Genomic DNA, 24,179 nt, shown 5'->3' with positions numbered 1-24,179 from the left:
AGGAGCATCTAGTTTATTTAATTTGGATTAACATTATTAGCTTTTTCTTCTTTTGCTCTTTCTTTTGGTTTATTTTGTTTGTGTTTCCTTTTAAATCCTGTAAAGCACTTTGTATTGCCTTGTTGCTGAAACTGCTATATACATAAAATTACCTTTACCATTGGCATTTATTATAGAAAAAAACTATAAAATAATGTTAAAGAGTAAAAAGCCATCAGAAGGGGCGGACTGGAATAGTTTGAAAAAGCTGCATAACTTTCTCAGTGAAGACGGCAGGTGAAATGTGAGGCTGCTGCTTGGTTGGAGCTTAAAAGCCCAGAGACTGAAAAGTCAGTCACCAGGGTGTGGAAGCTTAGCAGAGACTCAATCCTCTTTTGCAAATGTCTCTTTTTAAAAAAAAAAAAAAAAAAGCTCCATTTCACCCTGCAGGTGTGATCGTTGCGTCTGTGTTTTAGATTTCGGTGACACCACAGCAGCAGAGGTTTTCTTTCCATCAAGCGGTGAATGTATAATCCTCTACTTTTCTCGATTAGACAACAGGGGAACAACACAGAACTGAACAATCTTGTTGGTTTTCCCCTCAGATGCAGCACTAGAGCAAATCTTTTTGTTGTTCTTGTGCTGCCAGGTCTTGCAGTGTGGACCTGTTGATAGTAAAGTGACGGGATAATTGTGAATCAACGTGATTTGAATTTATGTTATAACAAAAGTGTGTGCCGGAGGAAAACCATGAAGACTGAAGACAACAAAACTGAATGCAGAAGATAAATGGTGATGAGTTATAAGCAGAATTTTCACATCCTGAGATCGTCACATTTGGTCCTTCAAGCTGTCGCCCTGGTCACATTTTCCACAAGAGTTTGATGCGTTCACGTGGCTTTAGTTGGTCTGATGAATCCTGTAGTCTGTGATCCCTCAGTGGGTCCAGTTGTTGAGTCTGATATCCAAAGCCTATCAGACATGAAACAGAAACCTACTGAAACTAGTCTTTCAAAACTACGTTCTCAGCTGCTTTTAGATCTTTAGGATGTCTCAACAGTGAGGGACATAATAAATGAAAGATCAGTTTTAACAAAGAACAGCAGGTGCAGATGTATCCTAGAAGATTTGCAGCTAGAATGTGTTTCTGCAAAGTGTTGGGGTTCCAAAAAGGTTTAAGATGCTGATGGTTTTCTTTTCACTTCACAGTATCTGTGTTTCCTCTTGCGCAAATCGGCAAAACATGTTTTGTTTTTTTGTTTGTTTTAAAAAACAAACAAACAAAAAAAACGTTTTGCGCTAGGATGAAGTGGGTTTTTGGTTATATTGAAATTAAGAGTATTTTCAATTTTTACAAGTTACATTTATTGCATCAAACGAGCCATGTGATCAACAACCGGATGTTGCTAGTGGCGGAAAAGATGAAGACAGGAAGTGGTAGGAGGATGACGACCCGGAATGATTTTAATCACGCAAACAAACTTATTCCTGTGTGATTTTAATTGTTTAATCAAAACACTGCAATTGTGAAAAGTAGCTGCTTTATTATTGACCATATAATTACTCAATTTGACATTTCCAAAACAAAAATCACATATAACAACACTTTGTAACATACGTTCTGATAAACGTATAAGATAGCTGGACCACGTCTCCTTTTGAGGAGGAATTCATTTCCAGCGGGCCGGATGTTATGTACCCGTCCGTCCAGCTTCTTCCCCTCTGGTGCTAAAATTACCTGGGCGCTCTCAGGCTGCTGGAGCCTCATTATGAGTCTAAAAGGCGATTCCCCCGCAGTGTGGGTCAGGAAACATATCAGTCCATTCACACATAAGCTTCTCCTCCTGCTTCCTCCCGGCAGGTGCTCGTCGATCAGAGGAGGACTTCCCCCTGCAGGACCGAGTACAAAGTGGGTGAAGCGGCTGTGAGGGCACGGGCAGATTATCCGCGAGCTCTCCGTCCGCCTTTGAAGTCGTCTCCCAACTTTCCTTCGTCTTGATTGTTTTTTCACTCCTCCTAAAATCCTCACATCTGAGTTGAACGGTTGACCCCTCTCTCTCTCGAAGCTTGACGTGTGTCTCCACCGAGACCTCGGGATTGGTTGCCAGGCAGATTTGATTAATATTTAAACGGTGTTTTGTGCATGTTGTGGTGCAAATTCACTGCTGTTGGTGGGCTCTCTCTCTCTCTCTCTCTCTCTCTCTCTCTCTCTCTCTCTCTCGGGACGACGGGATGAAACCGCTGGAGACTTTTCTCAGCCGTTGTCACGCCGAGCTGACAAGAGTACAGAGAAACTCACTTTACGGCGCGTTTGCTCGTTCGTTCTCTGAACCCTCACTCGACTTGAAACGGACTCAGAAATGAACCTCCTGGTTATGTTGTACTTTTCTCTCAAATTAATATTTTCTGTGGGGTTTTTAAGTGGGCGGTATGCCTTACAGCTGCAGTAGAACTTATTTAAAAAGAAATACTTTTCACATATTTACGAAAATTATCATTATGTCGTGACAGTATAATAAGGATAATCATGAAAAAAAAAGAAAGGCCTCTTCCTTCTGGCAGTGCAGAAATACACCAGCAGTCGGCAACCACCAATCAGAGCCAGGAGGAGGGTCTTAGCGCTGCCAATCATTCTCGTTCTCACCCCTACCCCTTTCTCTCTGCTTCACTACAACCATTCACCATAACATGAATGCTAATGCTAGTTAGCACAGCCACAGATGACGGTGGATCAAAGGTTTTCCTGGAACAGTAAGTTGATTCTCCTCCATTGGAACGTTGAACAGTATACAGAAGAATGATTGACAGCGCTAAGACCCGCCTCCTGATTCTGATTGGTTGTTTTTTGGTCAGTAGCTGTGCTTTTCTACAGACTGCAGTAGCAGCACAGGGAGGATGTAGAGGAGTTCAATCTTTTCACAGATCATCCGTCTCATACTGTCCTGTCATGACATGGTGGCAGTTTTAACAAATATGTAAAAAAAACAAAAAACATTTTTTCTATCTTTACTTTAGCTTTAACGCTGTGCTGTGAGTGAAGACAGTGAGAGAAGAAGAAGTGTCTGAGTAATGAAACACCTCTCAAATCTGTTACATGCTGAAAAGCTCAGCTACATGGGGAGAAAAGGAGGAGGGGGGGTAAAAAAAAATGGGACGAAAAAAGAGCAAGTGAGAAACTGAATCTGTGTGAAACTGCCAGATCTGCCTGGTAACAATCTTCAGTTTAGCAACAATCAGCCGAGGAGAAGCTCAGCCGCTCCTGCTGACCTTTTCAATCCGCACTGTCAAAGTGAACGGAAGGTGCTGCCGTCTCTGCAGGCAGAGAGTCGTAAACAGACCGCAAGTCATATATAACACTGGAGTATTTTTATATCTTTTTTTTTTTTTTTTAGGAAAATGGAGAGAGGGTAGGTTTTTTTTTCTTTTAAAAATCAATTTCAAACATGCCTGGATGCTTATCATTACAAACACAGAAGACCAGAAATAAGTGTTTAAACAGCTCAGTAAGACATATTGTTCTGAGTTAACATGGTGTCCAAAAGGTGTGACGTGCTAAAAATAGAAGACACTGGTTTCGTTCTGGCTCTGTTTTTAAATAGGGAAACATTTCCAGCCCCGCCCGCATGCTTCTACCTCCACCACACTGGGAACTCTGCCAATTTTAACCAAAGTGCCAAACTTCTGATGAGCGATTGAAATTTCTGAGCCTCTTCAGCGACCGCCTTCCCTCCGGCTGCTCAGACTGCAGGGGTCCGTGGGGGGAAGTTGGGGGCTTCAACAATCAGTATGCTGGACGTTTTGGAGCCTCTACCAACTAAATCTGGAGGATATTTTTAACAAAACACACACAGAAAAAAATATCTCAACAGATTTAGTTTAAAGGTTTGTTAGTCATGGGAGCTGATAGCTTCTCATTGTATGAGATCCAGAGGTTTTGGGTTTTGGGTGTGACTGCATACTGAGCTAAGAGAGGGTTAGAAAGAATAAACCATAGCAAGGAATATTTGGGTTAAAAAGAGAATAATTTTTAATTTTAGTTATTAACACAATAAATGTAATTACCAAAAAAAAAATATATATATATATAACAAACTAAAAAATATGACCCTCATTCTTTTGAAAAACCATTCTCACTTTTACAGTACTTAAAAATGTGCAGTGGATACAGAAGGAAATATTAGAGAAAATAAATTAGTGTATGATTAAAAAGTAAAAGTGATTTAATACAGAAGGAAATTTTAGGGAAAGCAAACTAATACAAAATAAAAAAACTGATTAAAATAGTGAAATAAAATGTAATAGTAAATACAAAATATTAAATAAATACAGAATATGAAGAAAAGGAGAAACAAATGAAAATGGAACCAATTAATAAAACAATAAGACTGGAAATAACTTGTAATAGTAAATAACAGTGATAATTTTAAATTAATACTGTTAAAGATGATAAACAAATATTAATCCACAGCTATCACAGTGTGATAAGCTGGGAATGTTTTTATTTTTTTGCACATCATTATAAGTACTTTGTCTAAACATTTATTTATTTCTGTACTTATTGCCAATTTTTTGGCAGGATCAGTCCTCCATAGGAGAAAGGAGTTCAGCTAGGTCTGGTCAGGTTGTTCTGTAGTTTGATGAGGCTCCTTCTCTCCTCTCACCAACAAACTGGGTCAGCGCTTTTGTTCTGGGTGAGTTTTTGTTTTATTTAAACACCGTCTGAAGACTCTTCCAAACATGTAGCAAAACTCCACTTTGAAATCTCGCTGTCAGTGAGGCGAGTCCCTCACTGCAGATGATTAAAAGGAAAGGAATGCTCTGATTCGCTTGGTCTCCGCTTCAGGTAGGAGGCTGTAGGAAATATTGGGCCCATGCAAATTTAATCAAAGCAGACAGAAACTCTGAAGCGAGCGATGTGCATTTCCAGCGTTTCAGAACATCTTGCAGGCTGCAAGACGGATAACTGGTGGACACAAAAACTGGAAGGAGACGCACAAGGCGGAAAGTGTTGAAGCAGCTGATAAAAATGTGTCCTAAATTACACTAACCTCTGCAACACGGTGGGCAAAGAGCGTCAACACCCACAGCTTGATGAAAACGGCTGGATTCAGTTTTACACGTCGTGCACATTTGGTTGGATGATCCGACCTGCGGTCATTTTCACACCTGACCCAAACTCTGACAGGGGGGAGGGAGAAGTGATGCTAAGACTTACATCAATTTCCTCATCTATCTTTTTTTTTTTTTTAGCTCTCATCTCTGCAGACTGGGTGCAGAGAGTAAACGTGCTATTAATAAATAACGTAAAGACAGATAAATACGACAAATTATTTGAAGAAAGGAGTGAAGTTTGCGAAAAGAGTGACGAGAAACCAAAAACCTTCTCCTCCTCTTTAAAAAAGGCGACGCCGTCTGAAGCTTAGCGGGCGCAAAGCTTCAGCCTGATGGGAGATGACAGGCGCTGATGAAGCGCAGCGTTTACTGCAGGAGTTAACAGAGGCGATCGATGGCTACACTCAATACACCGAAAGGAAAACGAAGCCCGGTTTTATCACCTGGGCTGGTGAACAGAAGGTGAGGACGAGCTGGAAAAGAAGTGTGACATCAAGCTGTTTAACAAGCACAAGAATTTCTTTCATTATTATTATTATTATTATTATTATTATTATTATTATCATGCTGTATTGTTTTATAGGATGCAATACAACTTCCTATGCGTCTCTTAATCTAAGTTGTGTTTGTCCTATAAAAGGAGGACATTATATATTTGGATTTCCATAAGTGAAGCCAAACGGGGTGTGAGAGCAGAGATAAAAACGGACACCTGCACAGATATTTATTTGGAAGGCTGCATGGTTCCCACAGAGAAACTGACATATGACTGAGAAGAAACTCTATTTTTATTTTATATTCCCCTCATTAGGTTGTTCAACACCAATAATCCTCCACTAAACCCTGAAAATCCTAAATTACATGCTGTGTGTTTAGCAATATTCATTCTATAGTTTATTATTATTTTCTTACCTGCACCAGTAACATTTGCATATCTATATGTACTTATAGACACACTTATAGTTTATTTTTTTTCCTGTGTACTCCAGTAGCCAAGCAACAACATTGCGTTGTCAAATTCGCTGTCGTGTCTTTGAGCAGAAAGTGTAACTAGCGGTGGGACTTGGTTAAAATTTTCAATTGAGTTAATTGCAGGGCTGCAATTAATTAATCAGAATTCTTCACATTTTTATCAGAGACCTAATATTGACAAAAATTAGCAACATTCTCAGTTCAAAAATCTTTTTTGCTGCTAAATTATTTTAATAAATATTTTTTATATTTTATTTAGGTTATTCATCCATTAGATCAGTGCAGTGTGCTTTATATCAGCTCTCGTGTGTTTCAAGAATTTCTTTGAACAAATGTTTTAGAAATGTGGACACTGACGTCGGGGACGTCTGCGCTGCTGCAACACGTTTAGCATCAAGATGCTATTAGGCTTAAATAGCTTCACTGATAGGCTAACTCCCTTTAGCTTAATCTGAAAACAACAGCAGCTTCCCATCAAATCATTTTGTTTTTATTTCAAACAAAAATTAACCCCCACCTCTGTCCAAGAGAACAGTTTTGTCGTTGTTTGTGCGTCGGAAATTACAGGTGTACCAGAAACACACGAATACAAAGGTTCCGCTAGTGGAAAAAAAAAAAAATCTATGAATTGTGCTAACATTTTTAAAAGTTAAAATCTATGTAATTCATTGAATTTGGTTCAATTCCAAAATACTTTATTAGGAGACATTAAATGTTTAAACTCATATTACATAATTTTCCTTAGAGTTGTTGTAGATGCTGTGGGCAGGAAGGATCTCCAGTAGCTGTCTTTAATACACTCAGTTCTCTCTTTTTTTTTCATAGTATCATTCATATTCTCTTAAAATGATCAAAATACAAAAACTACTGGCAAGGTATGTAAACTTGTGAGCATCACTATAACTTAGGGCGACTCCTGAGAGGCTGAACACAAATTCTCAACAAAAGGTTTTTTTTTTAAAAAGTGTCGAGAAGAAGTAAAGCTTATATGTTATCATAATGCTGTCGCTCACAGTCCATAAGCAGAGAAGTGAGACACTGACAAACTGCTTACAAATATAATTAGTTATTTTAAAGGGGTTATTTATTTTGGGAAATAGCTGTACTCTGTTGTTTTAATTGTGCTGTTAAACAGGACGGCGCGCTGGGAGTTTACTTAAAATAAACTCGTTCTCGATTGCGTGTGCCACTGAGACGTATCTGCCATCCTTTGTAACAATGTGTCTCTTTTATGTGCTTTTAATAGCTCCTGGTAGCAGTTTCATGCCTCAGACACAAAGCGAATAAGTTTCTGGCATTGGCTTTATTCTTGGAAGCAGATAGTGGAATCGTGGTGAGAGCTGGCTGTGCTCACTCCAAAAGTTTCAAGTTTGAATTTAGCTTTTTTTGTTTGTTTGTTTGTTTTACTTGAAAACAGAACTAACCGAGAAAAGCTGACTAAATGCAGTCGGTGTCCATAAAGTCAGTTAAATTGATGGGAAAATAATGTGGAACTATTACAGTATATAATCTCCTCACAATCCCATCTGTGGCCCATTTTTTATCCTTATGAGGCCCATATTTAAATGTAAGCTTGGGTTTTATATACTGACACTAGAGTACACACTATCTGCTAGGGGTGGGCGATATGGACTTAGAATTTTATCACGATATTTTGTGGTACTATTGTGATAATGATAAATATCACAATAAATAATTTATTACTTTTTTTTTTTAGGTAACTGGCTGTGATTCCATTCCATCGTTCACGGCACCACAAACACGGAAATCATTCCTATTTGAAATGGTTTCGTCAAGCTGCTGCATGTAACTTTTATAAAGCATATTTTATTTACATATTTTCTAAAACAGCCACCGTATCGTCACAGTATTATATGAGACAGCTAATCTGTGAAAAGGTTGATCTCCTCCACCTCTCCCTGAGCTACAATTGCAGTCTGAAGAAATGTACCGCTCCCGACCAAAAACAACCAATCAGAGCCAGGAGGAGGGTCTTATCGCTGTCAATCAAACTCATATACTTGCTGCTAAATGTGCAGAGAAACAACTTATCGTTCCAGAGAAACCACTCATCTGCCGTCATTAGTGACTTATGCTAACTAGCCTTTGCTTTCATAGCAGGCTGTGCTAGCTGTAGCATAGCAGAATGCAAAGGGGAGGTTGAGCAGCACCACATGAGATTGTGATTGACAGTGGTAAGACCCACCTCCTGGCTCTGATTCATTTTTAGTTAGCACTGGAGCACAGGAGCTCAAATGTATTTATTTATTTATTTTTGTACAACGATCTGTCTCTTACTATGCTGTCATGATACTGAAAGTTTCAACAAATATGAAAAAAAAGTTACACACTGCAGCTTTAAAGATCTTAAAGAAGTGTTATTTATACTGCACACAGTAACTGCATTTAATATTTTCTGAAATTACTGATATTTGTTGACATTTGTGGAGAAAATCATAAAAATAAAATTTCTGCTAAAACTGCCAGAGTTTTCTTTTTCACATTATTAGTTGAAAGACAACCAAAAAGACATTTTTCACAATAAATGCTAAACGAGACGATAAATGCTCACCGCTAATTAGTAACTGTAGGCTGTAATTGGTTGCTCAATTACAGGTTGCTCAATTATTGGTTGCTCAATTACAGGAGTTTTGGAGTAAAGGGTGCTAACTACAAATAAAATCCCAAATTCCAGATCTTTTCAGTGAAAACGTTTTTGAAGCATTTCTTTTAACTTCACAACAGAAATGGCATTAAAAATGGGTTCATCTCGCTGTAAACACCGATAACACCAGGTCCATATAGTCTTCTCTTTTTTTTCTCCATCTCAGGCAGTAATGCCTTGCTCTTCCCCCCCACCCGCCGCCCCCATGCACCGCCGCCCCGCCGCCCTCCTGCCTTTGTTCTCATCACAACAAGCCCGGAGCAGATGGTGCTCTGCTTTGCTTTTGGCCGGCGGTGACAGACAGTCGCTCTCAGCCAATAGCCTGCTGGGGAATCAGCTGACTATAGTCTGGACAGCGCCAGGTGTTTTCTGCCTCTTTCTCTCTTTTTTGTTTTTTTCTTGCCTCCCCATCTTGCAATCATTATTCCTCAGCATTCGCGGAGAAAGGAGCAGCAGCAGCATCACCAGCAGCAGCAGCAGCAGTGCGGAAGAATATCATCTGAGTGACAAAGCGGTCTGGTCGCGCGGCAGGTTGGGGAGATCGGTCTCTGCAGACCGCATCATGCGTCTCTCTCCGAGGCGCTCTGGGGATCTGACCGACTGATGGGACGCGCCGTAAACAGCCAGAGCTCCGGAGGAGACAGGGATGTCTGATGAACCCGTTCACCTGCAGCTCTGTAGCGTTCCCCTTTTTTCTCTACTGAGGCGTTCACCTGGATAAAGGAGCCGCGCGCTTGGTGAACGTGAAGACCTGGAATGCCAACAAGGTGAGAGCGGGAAAGAATGCACGTTCTTTACAATACCCTTGAGAAAAAGAAGAAGAAAAAAGGAGGAAAGAAAAAAAACCTGAATTTTAATTTGTTTTAAAAAGACTTAAAAGATAAGCGGTACGCTACTAAACACAAGGGCGATGATTGAAGGCGCAGACGCACTCAAGGGCATTATCATTTATTTAGATAAACAGACTTGGTCGAGGACGGCTCCGTGATTTTCGTTTACATTTAACAAACCCGAGTCAGCCTCTTGTAGTGCGTCAAATGCAATTCCACGGAAAGCAAACTTTGATCTCCGTTGCGGCAGGCGGCTCGCAGTGCCCGCGTGCGCGTGTGGTGATGTGATTTGCATATTAATGTTAAAGTAGAAGCCAGCAGATGTCTCGATGCCTCCTCCGTTTTGAGCGACAAGTCGCCTGGTCTTCCCTCTTGGGGGAAGCGGTGATGGCGGCATGGAGGGGGATAAAGCCGGGGCCCTTTCGCAGGAGATGCGCCGCTGAGAATGGGGTTGCGTTAGTGGGGGGTCTATTGTAGTCCGCGAACGCTGCTTCTGTCGCTGCAGCTGTTGCGCTTTTGTGACGGCCGGGGGTCGGAGGGTGGAGGGTGGGGGGCGGCCCCGGCTGCTGACTTGTTATCGGATCGGTTCAGGAAGGTGGATCGAATCTGCACTTCACTGCTTGGTTTGTGGTTTGGTCCAAAGACGGGAAACAAATAGATTTGTGTTGTTGTTGTTTTCTGGTTTCATTCGTGCATTATTTATTGTGCAAATTACAAATGTGCGCAAAACTTTGTCAGTATTCCGCTAATGTCGAAAAAAAACACAATTTCGCAATTACCGGCGTTTCCATTAAACAAGAAGCGCAATTAAAATCACACCTGAATGGGTTCGGTCATTATAAAACTTGCTGCGCCGTCATATTCCTACCACTTCCTGTTCTCTTCATCTTTTTCAGCAGTGGTAACATCCGGCTGTTGATCACATGATACAGCCGAAAAACCACATCATCCTAGCGCATAAACCTTTTATGGAAAAACATGAGTTTTCTTGAAATTTGCCTGTTTCCATTAAGTGAATTTATTTTCTTAATTTCAATTTGCACAATTTCATGGTTGATGGAAGCACAGCTAATGAAATTGTGGAAACTGCTTGTGTACGTCAAATCAGTACTAAAAGAATTTTGGAATATTAGGCATTTAAATAATTATATTTTAGAATGGCAAACATTGTTAAGTGTAAAATTGCTAATTAGTTCAAGATTAAACCACATCCGGGTTTTTGTGAAGTTAGACGGGTGGTGGAACGCGATTATACTTTTTATTGAGTTGCAATGTTTGCAATTAATATTAGCAAATAATCGCAATTTAATCAAAATCAAATATTGACAAAAAAAAGCAACATTTTCAATTCAGAACCCCTTTTTGCTGCCAAATTATTTACTAAGTACATATGTGAGCACAGCAACAATGGTGTTTATTGTTTTTCATCTGTTTAAATTATTCAACCATCAGATTGGTGAAATTTACTATTATACCCATTCTTCTTTCAAGTGTTTCAGGAACCCCTCATCATTCATGGAACCTCTTTGAAAAAATACTTCTTTAGAAATATGGATGTATTGGGGATGATTGGTCTTCAGAGTTACTGATACAAATCAATCATGATCAGTAAAATAAAGGCTTTTTGAGGAAAAATACAACAAAGTGTCAAGTGAAAACTAGTTTCTTCAAAAATATTGACAGTTAAATAAAATAATATTTAACATAAAATAAGTGATTGCATTGATGTTCGCCCCATTTAAAGTAAGTGACCTAAATCAACAAAACTCAAGCTAATTGGTGCTACTGGTCTCCCAATGAGTGGGATAAAGACCAGCTGAGTGCAGTGACTGTGTCTCCATCTCAAGTGATGGTGGTATAAAGACAGCTGGAAGGTCTGTTCACTAGTTCATTAGAATTCCTGGCTACCATTATGGAGACAAAAGATCACTCCAAGCAAATTAAATAAAAGCTTATTGAAAAGTATAAGTCAGAGGATGGATACAAAAAAATGTCTAAAGTCCTGAACATCCCCTGGAGTTCAATTAAATTAATCATCAAGAAATGGAAGGAATATGGCTCATGTGCAAATCTGTATATATCAAAATTAGTGCATTTCACAAAACTAAATTGGAAACACTGTTTCGTGTCACACGAGTCACATGATCGACAGCCGGGTGTTACTAGTGTTGAAGACACAGGAAGACGACAACAGGAAGTGGCAGCAGGATGATGGCATGGCGTCTTTCTTAATGAATTATCATGTAAACAAACATATTCACCTGTGACTTTATTTGCGTTTCCTATTTAATGGAAACACTGCAATTGCGAATTGTTGGTTTTTCCACAGTTAGTGGAATATCAACAAAGTTTTGCACACATTTGTTATGGAGACACAGCTTACAAGAGAAATACAACTTCAGACAGCATTTGTTTTCCACCAAGACAGCGACTTAAAGAATCCAACTAAAGCTACACAGAAACGGTTTAAAGACAACAAGGTGGATGTGCTGGAGTGGCCTAGCCAAAGCCCAGACCAATAGAGAATGTGTTGCTGGACTTGAAAAGGTCTGCTAACAGCTGATTCAACCTGGCAGAGCTTGAACAGTTTGGCCAGTAAGAATGGAGTGAAGTCGCAGCACCTGGATCTGAAACCCTGACAGATTGATTTGGTATTTTTGAACAGTTCAACTCGACAATGTTTACTTTGCAGGTAAATTGTAATAGGTGGATGTTGAAAATAAAAAGCCAAATTAAACTCAGTTTCTCAGTATTTATCTTCACAAAAGGAGAACTACAGAATATCAAGTTGAAAAACATCTGGGTTAAATAGACCCAAAGATCCATTAAATTTAATGTCTAATTCGCTCTTTAAAATATAACAACACATACAATGCTGCACACTAATCCACTCTCTTTCACACAGACAACAAGTGAAATGTTTTTATCTTGATACAGACGACTGAGCAGCCATTTTCCCCTGAGGTACATTGCAGGTGTGTGGGGAGGGATTGTTAGGGAAACAACAGAGCTGGTAGTTAGGAGCACTGAGCTTCAAGACCCTCCCACTCCCATCATGACACCACTGTTAGGTCCCAGTGGTGTACAGCAGACTGGGTTAGGGAACGTCCACCACTCCTTTAAGACAAATGGTTTAAGATATTAACCCTTTCCCCTGCATTAGGCTGACACTTCATTATATTTAACTACGGTCCTGTCACAGATTAAGAAGACTCTCTGTGTTCTTTTTGAACACAGAGAGTCTTCCTCATCCAAGGAATATTTTATTTAAACTAATTTCCTGGATCTCTCTCCTCATCTTTATGTCAAATATATTTAACAAAATGCTCAATTTTTCCATTTTGGTCTCCTATCAGGATGATCCATGCTCCCAGATATGGGCACATTTCCGAATGTGCAGTGATTTTTACGGGTGTCATTTTGGCGGTGATTAAAATGCTCAGCCAGATAATGCGTCATGGCATCATGGAAAGGTTCCTTCTTCCATGGGAGGACACAGATGGGTTTTGTCAGGTAGCAGGAAATTAATCACAATAGGACAATGCCAACATGTGACTTGTGTGGAAAGTAAGTGCCAAGCTTCCATTAGTGTGTACATTGGGTAAATGTACCAGGTATAAATGGACGAACCCAATAAGTGGGATCACCAAAGCGTTTACTAAGGCATTGGCATTAAGCCCACTTAATGTACAGGTTTGATAGATTTCCAAGGTCCAACTAAAAGAGTCAATGGACAACAAAAGAAAATGTAAAGATACATTTGCCTCCATTTCAAAACCTCCAAGGGATAAAAACAACGTTGCTGTGGCCTGGTTAGCCTTCCTGTTATCTATTTTAACTTGTTATCTATCTCTCTGAATGAACCACAAATGTGTCTGATGTGCCATGGGAGATAGAAAAGGGAGCAGTACATTCTGCCAAAACACGTAAAAATATTTTTGGTTAATCCCAGAAATTTTCTAGAAAAAAAAACAATGACATTTCTGAGCTCTAAGAGTAAAATATTTGCTTAAAAAATAATAAAAAAAAAAGATTTTAGATTGATCTTAGAAATTTTCCTGAAAAAAAATAAACAGACCTTTCCAAGTTTGAAAACTCAGAAATTTGCTAGATAAATAACAAATTTTGACATAAGTCTGGGAAATTTCCTAGAAAAATACTGAAATGTCTGAGTTTCAACAGTCTGACATTTTTGGCATGGAAATTTTCCTAGTTTCATGTTACAAAGCTCAAAAAATTCCTTGTTTTTTCTAGAAAATTATTGACCTTGATCTAAAAATGTGTTATTGAGAAAAAAATGACTCTTCCTTTTATTGTATCAACAGTGGCTCAAAAATGTGTGATTTTGTGTCAGCGTAAAAAAGCAATTAAAAAACAACAACCTAAAAACACAACTTCTCAAAAACAGGTTGAGCATTGTCAAAAAGCTGCCCTTTTGAAATAGTTTGTTTTTGTGAACGCATCCAGTGCTGAGGCAGTAGCACATCTACAAACTATTAAATAGTGTGTTTGATAACAGGAAATAAACTGTGGATTTAATTCAAGAATCCCTCCTACAGTTTTAAAATTTCCTTCGATTAAAACTACGTCAGGCTCCTGCTTTCCTCTCTTTTGACGTTCTGCGTTTCTCCCAGCATGATTATTTTCTAAGTTTGCTTCGTGCCACATCATTAGGTGTTGTCTTGAAGAAAATTTGTTGCACAGATTAAACAGCAGGGTGCCGACTGTGACTTCTAGCTTTAATCTCGTCTCCGCTCTTCCGTCAGAACGTTGTTTTAACGCATCTCTTTAGAAATGAACTAACCTCTTTTTTCACCTAAATAACTGTCATGCTTAGCATTAAAAGGGATCAGTGACAATGTGACTAAATTCCATGAAAGGCAATGTAGACAAAGCCATCAGTGTTTACCAAAATGGGGAAAATGTAAGATTAGCAACAGGATTAACTCTGTTTTTAGTGAACAGAAGAGCAGAAAACAAAACAACGGTTGATTGTTTACTGCTAAATTTGGCTTATGTTGAATTATAGTATTTTCTGAAGACAGTTATTGTTTTTTTTATTTATTACTGATACATTGTTTGGCTATGATTTAATTTCCAATATTGTAGTAGCTTTAGGAAATGCACAAAACCTGACATGCACAGATGTAAACATGTCACTGTTCTGAGCCAGACTCCTGAAAATCGATTCAACTAAAACCTCTCTATCGGTTCCATGGAGTACGATGTTAAGATTGTCCAAAACTAAATGACTCTGAAGTTATTTGGAAGTTTTTTTCATAAAAGTTGTTATATAAACATGAAATACATGTTGAATTAGTTCTCTTGTCAGTTCTTCCGATTTATACAGTACGTCTCTCCAGAGTCCTCAAAGAAGTACACAGTTCCAGACGGGGATGTTCTTATCTGGCATGTTAGGATTTCTCTATCATCTCAAAAAGTACATTTTGAAAAAGATAATGTAGAATATTGATTGTTTAAAAAGAAAAAAAAATACAAGAGTCTTCCAGAGTATCCTTTTCTGCCCCAATGGTGGGCAATTGAGCTTTATTGCTCCAATACAGTAAGATACCTTAATATGTTTTATTAAGCACAGTGGAAACCGTCTTAGCATTACCACAGAAGCTAACATCCGCAGTCTTTCTTATGTCTGCTCTTACAGCCAATCGGCAGCAAGAAAAAAATAAATGTCACTTCTGGATTGCAAACACTAGCCAACAGTGAGTCAAGTAGTTTTGTGCCTAGTTATTTCAGCTTCTTAAGCTTTATTTTCTTTCAAATATTATAGATATTCCCTATGGAATGTGTGAGCTGTCCTTGTGGGACACTTATTCAGCTAAATTCTCTTTGCTACAATGTACAACATTTTTAGAAATCTTTTGTTTACAGTTCACAGTTAGAATCCTGTCCTGTAACGTTCATGTTCTGGCTTAAGAACAAACAGGCTGAAATCATGTTTTGGTTTCCTAAGTGTCTAAAATCTTTTTCTTTTTCACTACCATAACTTATTTTTGCTTTAAATGCAGCGGTCAATATAAAAATTTACCTCATGTGCCATTACTCTGAACTTGCTGTTTTCGGATCCACACATATGTTGCTTTTTAATTAAAGTGCTAAAGAACCTGTTTCTCTCCTCCCTTGGTCTGAATTCAGTGCACTTGCCCCGCAGCTAATCGCCTCCTCAGCATCTCCATCTGCTAATCCGAACTGGCACAGCAATACTCACAATATAAAGTGCTTTAGCTTAAAAACAACATCCTGCCTGCCTCTCAGACGCTCCGCCCCGTCTCGTAGGGAATCCCCGGTATAGGAGGAGAGGCGCGCCGCTCCTATCTCCCCCAGTGCTGTTGCCAGGCAGTTTATGTACATTCCCACGTATTGCCCAGCTTTCTGGGTCCAAAGCCTCTTAAGCACTGTCTTCTTGAGCTGGTGTTTACCCCTAAGAAGGTGGATGCCGCATGGCTCCACACTAGGCAAGGTGCCTCCTAAATAGACCTAATTGAGTTAGGGATTGTCTTAAGTGTTGGCTTTGTGCTGTAAATACTCAGGCTTGTTAAACACCTGCTGGCTACCTAATCTTGCTAATGAGTGAGGCTGTCACACAAAGACGGTACGATTGGTCATGATATGTGGGAATAAAATGAGAAAAATTGTTTTTGGGCTTGATGAGGCTCTGTTCCTTACAAAGTAAACCAGCTAGCTGATATTAGCTTGTTATAACTGATATAACTAGCTATTAAATTAGCTTTTATGTTAACTAACTAACATATAGCTATTGTATATTAGCTAATACATTAGCTGGTTGTTAGCTACCTAACAACTAGCTAATGTGTAAATAGCTAATATCAGCTATTTTTTAGATAATATTTTATATTAGCTAATAGACTAGCTAACTTCTATTACAAGCTAATATCAGCTAGCTTTTAGTTAATGTTAGCTCATGTACACATAAGCTGGAAAGCTCGCTGATATCAGTCTGTTATACATGTTAGCTAGTTGATATAGCTGCTCAAGTAGCCTGCTTTCAGCTGCTTAAACTACCGAGTTGGAGATCTTTTCTTTTGTAGATAAAAACTTTTGCACTGACTGGTGACACAGTACGACGTGATCATTTAGGTTTTATTTACATCACTATGACTTAAAGGGACAGTATTATATAAATCATGTTATAATGTTATTCCCTCATTAAAAACTTACCTGTAGTGTTGCCTTGATTCTTTCATTCATTTTTGAGAAATCCTCGAATCTACCATGGCAACCATTTGGATTTGTAAAACGTGTCACAGAGCAGCCCTCCCCCACGGCTACCCAACTTGGAGTTTCGGAAAGAGCATGAACTTCTTATAGGAGTTAAATTGCAAAGTCAAATTTCTTAGGAGTCTGGGGTCTAAATGGCCGTTTGGTCTAATTTTGAATTTACCCTTATATTTTCACCATAAAACTATTTTCATTTCCTTGTTTGGTATCATTATTTTCAGCACAACCTAAGCTTCATGATTTTACAGTATTTGTTTCATTCTGACAAAATGTATTGTCACAGTGGATGAAAAAAACACACAAAAACAAAATCTGAGTAAAAAAAAATCATATTTGTACTAAAACATTCACAAAAATATTGATTAAATCGTTTTTACAGCCTAAAATGAAATTTTCTTTTGTAAATTTTAAGAACTTGTGTACAAACAAAGCCAAAAACTAATTAGTATACATATTTTTTACAGCAGATTGCGGGCAATTTCCCAGGCATTTTTTTCCCATGATTTCCACGTTGTCCGCATTCAAGTCTGCCCGGTTATGAGTCACACAAAATGGCCAAAAATGCTTTCTGATTGGTTGCTTCAGATATGTGGTACATTTGAGGACAGTGGAAAAATGGACTTCATGTTGCATTCATTCACTTTTTGATCATAGAACATAACTTATTGCAGTACACCTGTGCACAACAAGGGGGCGCACACATGATCGAACATATTTCTGGTTTTATTTGGAAGTAAATATAAAACAAAATCAATATAAAAACACTACTTTTATAACATTCGAAGTCTCTAATGTCCAACAGAATTGAACTCAACACTTTTCATGCGGCCTTTTTATTTTATTTTTATTTTTGAGTGGCTCGACTCCTAAGGTCATATTTCATAGCCACAACATTTTGAGAACTGAAGGTGACATAATTACTTTATTGTGCTACAAAATTACACTATATGGCTGGAAAACGCATAATACTGCCCTTTAAGGACACTGCTGAATAAAACAGGTGTATATAACGTAATTCCATTTAATTCAATTCATCCCAACCCTGATATCCACTTAAACCCAGTTTGCTGTTAGATTTTTGATGCTTCTTTCTGTGCAGAAATCATGCTCAGTTCAACATGCATACTCGGACCTTGTGGACTGGTACATGCCCTTATTCATACTGTTTTTAGCTCAGTTGAGAGTATATACCATCTATTCATAAGAGGAGAAGAAGAAAAGCACTGAAAACAAAGAATGGAAAGTGCTGTTTCACCAGAAATCCCCCCTATAGGGGCGATTTTCCCGCCTATAGTTTCAAACGTTTTTTGAAAGATTTTCATCAAGCTAGACATAATTGTAAGGCCATTTATTATTGAAGTTATAGTTTTAAAATGACATTACGTAAAATACTGCATGAGTTTTATCATTCATCTATTTTTAGATACTTATTAGAACCACAAAAAACTAGGCTTTCTTAAATCTTTCCACCGTCTTTAGCCTAAATTCTGAATGCTTACAATGTGACATTAAAACTTTAGATGTGCAAATTATTGTTGCTTTCTTTAAGGTTTGGCGCTGACTAACGTCTCATGTTTAATGATGCTCCAAAAAAGATAATGACGGCGTCCTTGTGGGCCTGGTGGGTAGATGAAAGCCCTCAATGCAACTTGATTTCTTTCCAGCCCAGGCCAGTGTGTTGTACATGCTCTGTAATGAGCTGAACTTGCATTTTTGTGAAACTGTTGATGATGCACATTACTCAGTCTCACGAGAATAGCTCCACAGCTAAAGATACTGTTCCCTGTCAGTTTTGCTGTCTTATTTAACCCACAAGCTCAGGATGAGGACGAAATATCATAAAAAAATAAAAAAATAAATTCAGGAGATTGGGCAAAAATGCGGGTAGGCGTTGGCTTTTGTGTTTACAACAAGTGTGAGATTCTAGTGTTTAGTGACTCACATACAACAGAGAATTAAGGCCATACTAAGAAAAAAATTATGAGAATAACGTAATAAAATTACAAGAATGAACTCATGATATTACGAGAAAAGTCAAAATAATATGAAAAAAGTCATAACATTTCAAGAGTAAAGTCATAGTGTTACTAGAACAAATTGTACAAGTATAAAGTCAAAATAATACCAGAATAAAGTAGTACTTTGAGAAAAAAATAATATTACAAGAAAAAAAATTATATAAATAAATTATATTACAGGAACAAAGTTGTGATACTACGACTTTATTCTTATAATTTTATTACTTTACTCTGGTAATTTTAATTAGTTTTCTTAGCCTGGCTCTAATTCTCTGTTGTACACAGCCGATCACAAAAATTACCTTTCATAGAAATATTTATAAATGTAGGTACAAAAGTGATGTTCCAAGCAACAGCCGTATATATTGGGGCGCTCTTTGCTTTTCGATTATGTTCTTACACAAGGCTCATAACCTTTTAACATTATCTTAGGGAATAGATTGGAACGTTTCCTAAAAATGTATTTTTTTTTGTTCAATATTCTCCTCTTTTCCATCACCCCTCTAATTCTAACTTCTTTGTTCTTCTTTTCCAGATAATCCTCCACCGTCAGAATCCCTGCTTGTAGTTTCCACCCCCGACTTTGTCTCGAGAACCTCCCATTTCCTGGGCTTAAAGGCTTAATCGGTAGCAAGTCTGGTTCATGACTGTTACAAACCTTCCTCCAAAGTCCAACGACCAGCCTCCTATCCCTTCCCAGCATGGCTAGATGGAAGATGGACAGCTGTGCTCAGGTTGTTGGTGGCTTGGTTCTGGTTTCTGTAGCACTCTCTCTTGTCCAAAGCAATGACTGCCCTCAGCTGTGCGTGTGTGAAATCAGACCCTGGTTCACCCCTCAGTCCACCTACAGAGAAGCTATAACAGTGGACTGCAATGACCTTCGCCTAACACGGATCCCGGGAAACCTGTCCAGTGAAACTCAGGTTCTCCTCTTACAGAGCAACTACATCGCTAGGACCAGCGAGGAACTGGAGCAACTCTTCAACCTGACAGAACTGGACCTGTCTCAAAATAACTTCAGTACAATTCGAGATGTTGGTCTCACCAACATGTCCCAGCTCACCACACTCCATCTGGAGGAGAACCAGATCATGGAAATGCCCGACTACTGTCTGCAGGACCTTAGCAACCTGCAGGAACTCTACATCAACCACAATCACATCAGCACCATTTCTGCCAATGCCTTCTCTGGGCTTCATAACCTACTCAGGCTTCACCTCAACTCCAACAGGCTCAAAACTATCAGCAGTCAGTGGTTTGATTCTACGCCAAATCTGGAGATTCTCATGATCGGAGAGAACCCCGTTGTTGGAATTATGGACTTTAACTTCAAGCCTCTGGGCAATCTGAGGAGTCTGGTTTTAGCTGGGATGGATTTGAAAGACATTCCCGGAAACGCCTTTGTGGGACTTGACAATCTCGAGAGCCTCTCTTTCTACGACAACAAGTTGGTTGGAGTGCCTCAGAGAGCCCTTCAGAAACTACCAAACCTGAAATTCCTGGATTTAAACAAAAACCCAGTACACAAGATACAGGAGGGGGATTTCAAGAACATGCTCAGATTGAAGGAATTGGGGATAAATAACATGGGAGAATTGGTTTCTATTGACCGTTACGCTTTGGACAACCTTCCTGAGCTCACTAAGCTAGAGGCAACAAACAACCCCAAGTTCTCTTATATCAACCGGCAGGCCTTTCGGGATGTCCCAGCTTTGGAGAGCCTGATGCTAAACAACAACGCCCTGAATGCCCTTTATCAGTCCACTGTGGATGCTCTGCCTAACTTGCGAGAGATCAGCATCCACAGCAACCCTCTGCGCTGTGACTGCGTCATCCAGTGGATGGGTTCCAACAAAACCACAGTGCGATTTATGGAGCCTCTGTCCATGTTCTGCTCCATGCCGCCAGAGGTCAGGGGTATGCATGTACGTGAGGTGCTGCAGAAAAGGTTGCTGAATCAGTGTTTGCCCCTAATCTCTCACGATACCTTCCCTACCCACCTCAGTTTAGAAATTGGCATGACCTTGGATTTGGACTGCAGGGCTATTTCACAGCCTGAGCCTGAGATCTATTGGGTGACACCAATGGGGCACAAGGTTATGACTGACACTTTGTCTGACAAGTACCGCCTCAGCAAAGAGGGGACGCTGAGAATTTCCCACATCCAAGTTGAAGACTCCGGCCGGTACACCTGCGTGGCTCAAAACTCTGAGGGAGTCGACACAAAAGTGACAGCGATAAAGGTCAACGGCACTCTGCTGGACAACACGCAGCTCTTAAAGATCTACGTCAAACAGACGGAATCTCACTCCATCCTCGTCTCCTGGAAAATAAGCTCAAACGTCATGGCCTCCAACCTCAAGTGGTCGTCCGCGACTATGAAAATCGACAACCCTCACATCACTTACACGGCCAGGGTGCCCGTGGACGTCCATGAGTACAACCTGACGCATCTTCAGCCGGCGACCGAGTACGAAGTGTGCCTCACCGTATCCAGCGTCCAGCAACAGCCGCAGAAGTCGTGTGTGAACGTCACGACGAAGCAGGCAACCTTCGCAGTGGAAATATCTGATCAAGGGACCAACACGGCTCTGGCCGCAGTCATGGGAACAATGTTTGCGCTCATCAGCCTGGTTTTACTGGGAGTTTACACTGCCAAGAGGTGGAAGAGAAAGAATTATCACCATTCCCTGAAGAAGTACATGCAGAAGACCTCATCGATACCGTTGAATGAGCTGTACCCCCCTCTCATTAACCTGTGGGAGGCAGACAGTGAAAAGGAGAAGGAGGGCACCTCGGAGTCCAAACCCAGCCAGGTCGACACGACGCGCAGTTACTACATGTGGTGAACGGAAGATTCCATCAGGAGATACACAAACGTCATTGTTTCAGTAGCACAAATATTCACACTCGCTTCTTTGTCTTAATATATATATTTTTTTCCATTGCTTAATTATTTCTCTCTTCAGTTTTCTTGGACTGGATTGAACAATAAGCCAAGATTTTCACATCTACTATCGCACGCTGTGTTTTGACCTCACATGTTTTTGACACACAACATGGCAGCTTCACTTAGCCTTCTGAACTTCGTAGTCACGGCGCTTTACTTTTAGTACTCATTTTTATGAACCGGGCATGAAGCATCGTCATGGACACAGTGCAACAGAAAAGGCCAAGCTGAATCCCAAACTGTTTTCCTTTTTTTTTTTGAGCAGTTTCTCTGGCCGATCTGTTACCAGACTGCAGTTTTTCCTTTCTGTTGTAAGACAGTTTCACTTTTGACTGTTGTGCACTCAAATATATAAATATATATATATAAACAATTTGTCTATCAACTCAAATGTAAACTGACAAAGTACATTTAGACTTGATGTACTGTCTACTGAATAATGTTAGAAATTCTACTGTAATGTTGTATCAGCTATGACTTGATTTCACTTTTTGTACATTCAAATAAAAAGTATGTTTGATTTAGGCTTTTAAGTTTGCAGGGTACTGTAAACCAGCAATAGAAATATGAATGTTATAACCTAGCTAAGTAGATGTAAGTCTTTTTATAATTCTTACAAATTTTGTTTCTTACATTGATAGAGTGTCTACAATCACTGTTTTCTTTCAGGTTTACACACATAAGCGTGTAATGAGGAGCAACTCAAATAAAATCTTCTTTTAATCAAGTTTTTAACCTATGACTTCAAGGGAATATGTCATTATTGAAACCCATTCAAATGGACAGTTGTGATCAGAAGTTTAAATGCATTTTTAACTTTTAGAAATATCTTTGTTCAGCTTCTCATAGGAGGCAGCAGCTCCAACACACTGCTTTGTTGTGCGACATCATAAAATGTTTGTTTTTGTTTTGGCTTCTTAGCCCAATCACACATGAGCTGAAAGGCAGAGAGGAATAAGCCATTACTCCAAAAACAACATACAATTCAGATCAGTGTAGGTCCATTCAGAGATAAATACCTTATTTTCTTGGAGACGTTTCCTGTAGAAATAAATTAAAATAAGTGTTTGGCGTTATGCCTTATTGTTACATTTGGAGGGGGGGAAAAAGGGAAAGTTTGAACGCCAGAGAACAACGTTTTGCATATTTTATATTTTGGATTATTTTCCTAAATCTTCACCAAGTTACTCACTCAACCAATTAAATTTGGCTTATTATATAGCGCCAATTCACAACAAACGCTGTCTCAAGAATCATTTCACGTTATTCATCCATTCACTCCAATTGCATGTGTCATTGAACTCGTTCATGGAAATAAAACACTTCTTTCGTTGCCATCGATGAGTTTCTGGAACATTTCTCTCTCAATATTTAGTTTCTCATCTTGACAGAAAGAGTACAGAGTTCATCTAAAATTTTTAATAAAAATTTGGTGAAGGTCATTCCAGATGTATGTTGTTAGTTGGTATAATCCATCTCCCTACACCAGTTTCAATGTGTTTGGGGTCATTCATTTGTTCACACACCCAAAAGCATCACCGGCTGCTTTTAATTTTCAAAGATGGGCAAAACGTTGTTGACATTCCACTAATATAAAAAAAAACTACTTTGCAATTGTTTCTAATAACAAATGCAATAAAAAATGATATGTGAAGAAGTTTGTTCACGCAATAAGTTAAAAATTAATGCCATCATTTTCTTCCTGTTTCCTGTCATCTTAGTTTTTTTCTGCCACTAGTAACATCTTTTTGTTGATCATGTGATGTGAAAAAAAATGTGTTTCCATTGTAGTTTCCAAAAAAAAAAAAAAAAAACACACACACACACCGAAGAATTGCACAAAAACTTTTTAGTGACAAGTTTTTTCTAAATTAGTGTGTATCCACAAATCTAATTTATTTTCATAATTCCAATTTGCGCAATTCCACGGTCAATGGAAACGCAGCTACTATTTGTATGAGGTAAAGTTCAGAGGTAGTCCTGCGCCGTTGTTCACTGCTCTTTGTACTGGTACCCAGCGCCACTGGCAGCTGCACACCCTCACATTACTTTGTTACGGTGACGTGCTCCCACTTTGAAAAACTCCCCTCGATTCCTCCAGGTAATATCGTATGTTATGTATGTTTGGGAAGTTGGTTTGTTGAAGGAGAATAAAAGCTAGCAGCTGCAGTCCCTAATGGGACATGAATACAATGTGGCCTCATTAAAATAAAAATATATTTTAGTATTAACATCACCAGTAAAAATGTTTTGGTGCCTCTGCGTCCATTTCTATAATAATTGGATTCGTGATTAGAGGAAATGCATCATCATCACAAAACATCTAGATATAAATATTGCTTTCTTTTTATGACTCACTGACATGTATGGTATGTCATCATTCCACCATAAAAAAG

The 24,179-nt window shown here is 39.1% G+C and overlaps 1 protein-coding gene across 1 annotated transcript; it reads left to right on the top strand.

The window, feature by feature from the left end:
* The first annotated feature begins 8,967 nt into the window (after nucleotides 1-8,967).
* Nucleotides 8,968-22,525, top strand: lrrn1 (leucine rich repeat neuronal 1). Its single transcript, XM_015015063.1, has 2 exons — nucleotides 8,968-9,495; nucleotides 19,369-22,525. Exon 2 carries the CDS (start codon nucleotides 19,535-19,537, stop codon nucleotides 21,680-21,682), a length of 2,148 nt encoding a protein of 715 aa, XP_014870549.1. The 5' UTR covers nucleotides 8,968-9,495; nucleotides 19,369-19,534; the 3' UTR covers nucleotides 21,683-22,525.
* Nucleotides 22,526-24,179: the final 1,654 nt, after the last annotated feature.

The sequence above is a fragment of the Poecilia latipinna genome, unplaced genomic scaffold (genome assembly GCF_001443285.1).
Source record: "Poecilia latipinna isolate Pla-1442-1.1 unplaced genomic scaffold, P_latipinna-1.0 Scaffold1880, whole genome shotgun sequence".
Classification (NCBI taxonomy): Eukaryota; Metazoa; Chordata; class Actinopteri; order Cyprinodontiformes; family Poeciliidae; genus Poecilia; species Poecilia latipinna.
The sequence above is the reverse complement of the archived record's forward strand: the minus strand, read 5'-3'. Positions and strand labels throughout refer to the sequence as shown.

Coding starts and splice junctions, on each gene's coding strand:
- lrrn1 (XM_015015063.1), top strand. CDS start 19,535: ATGGCTAGATGGAAGATGGACAGCTGTGCTCAGGTTGTTGGTGGCTTG.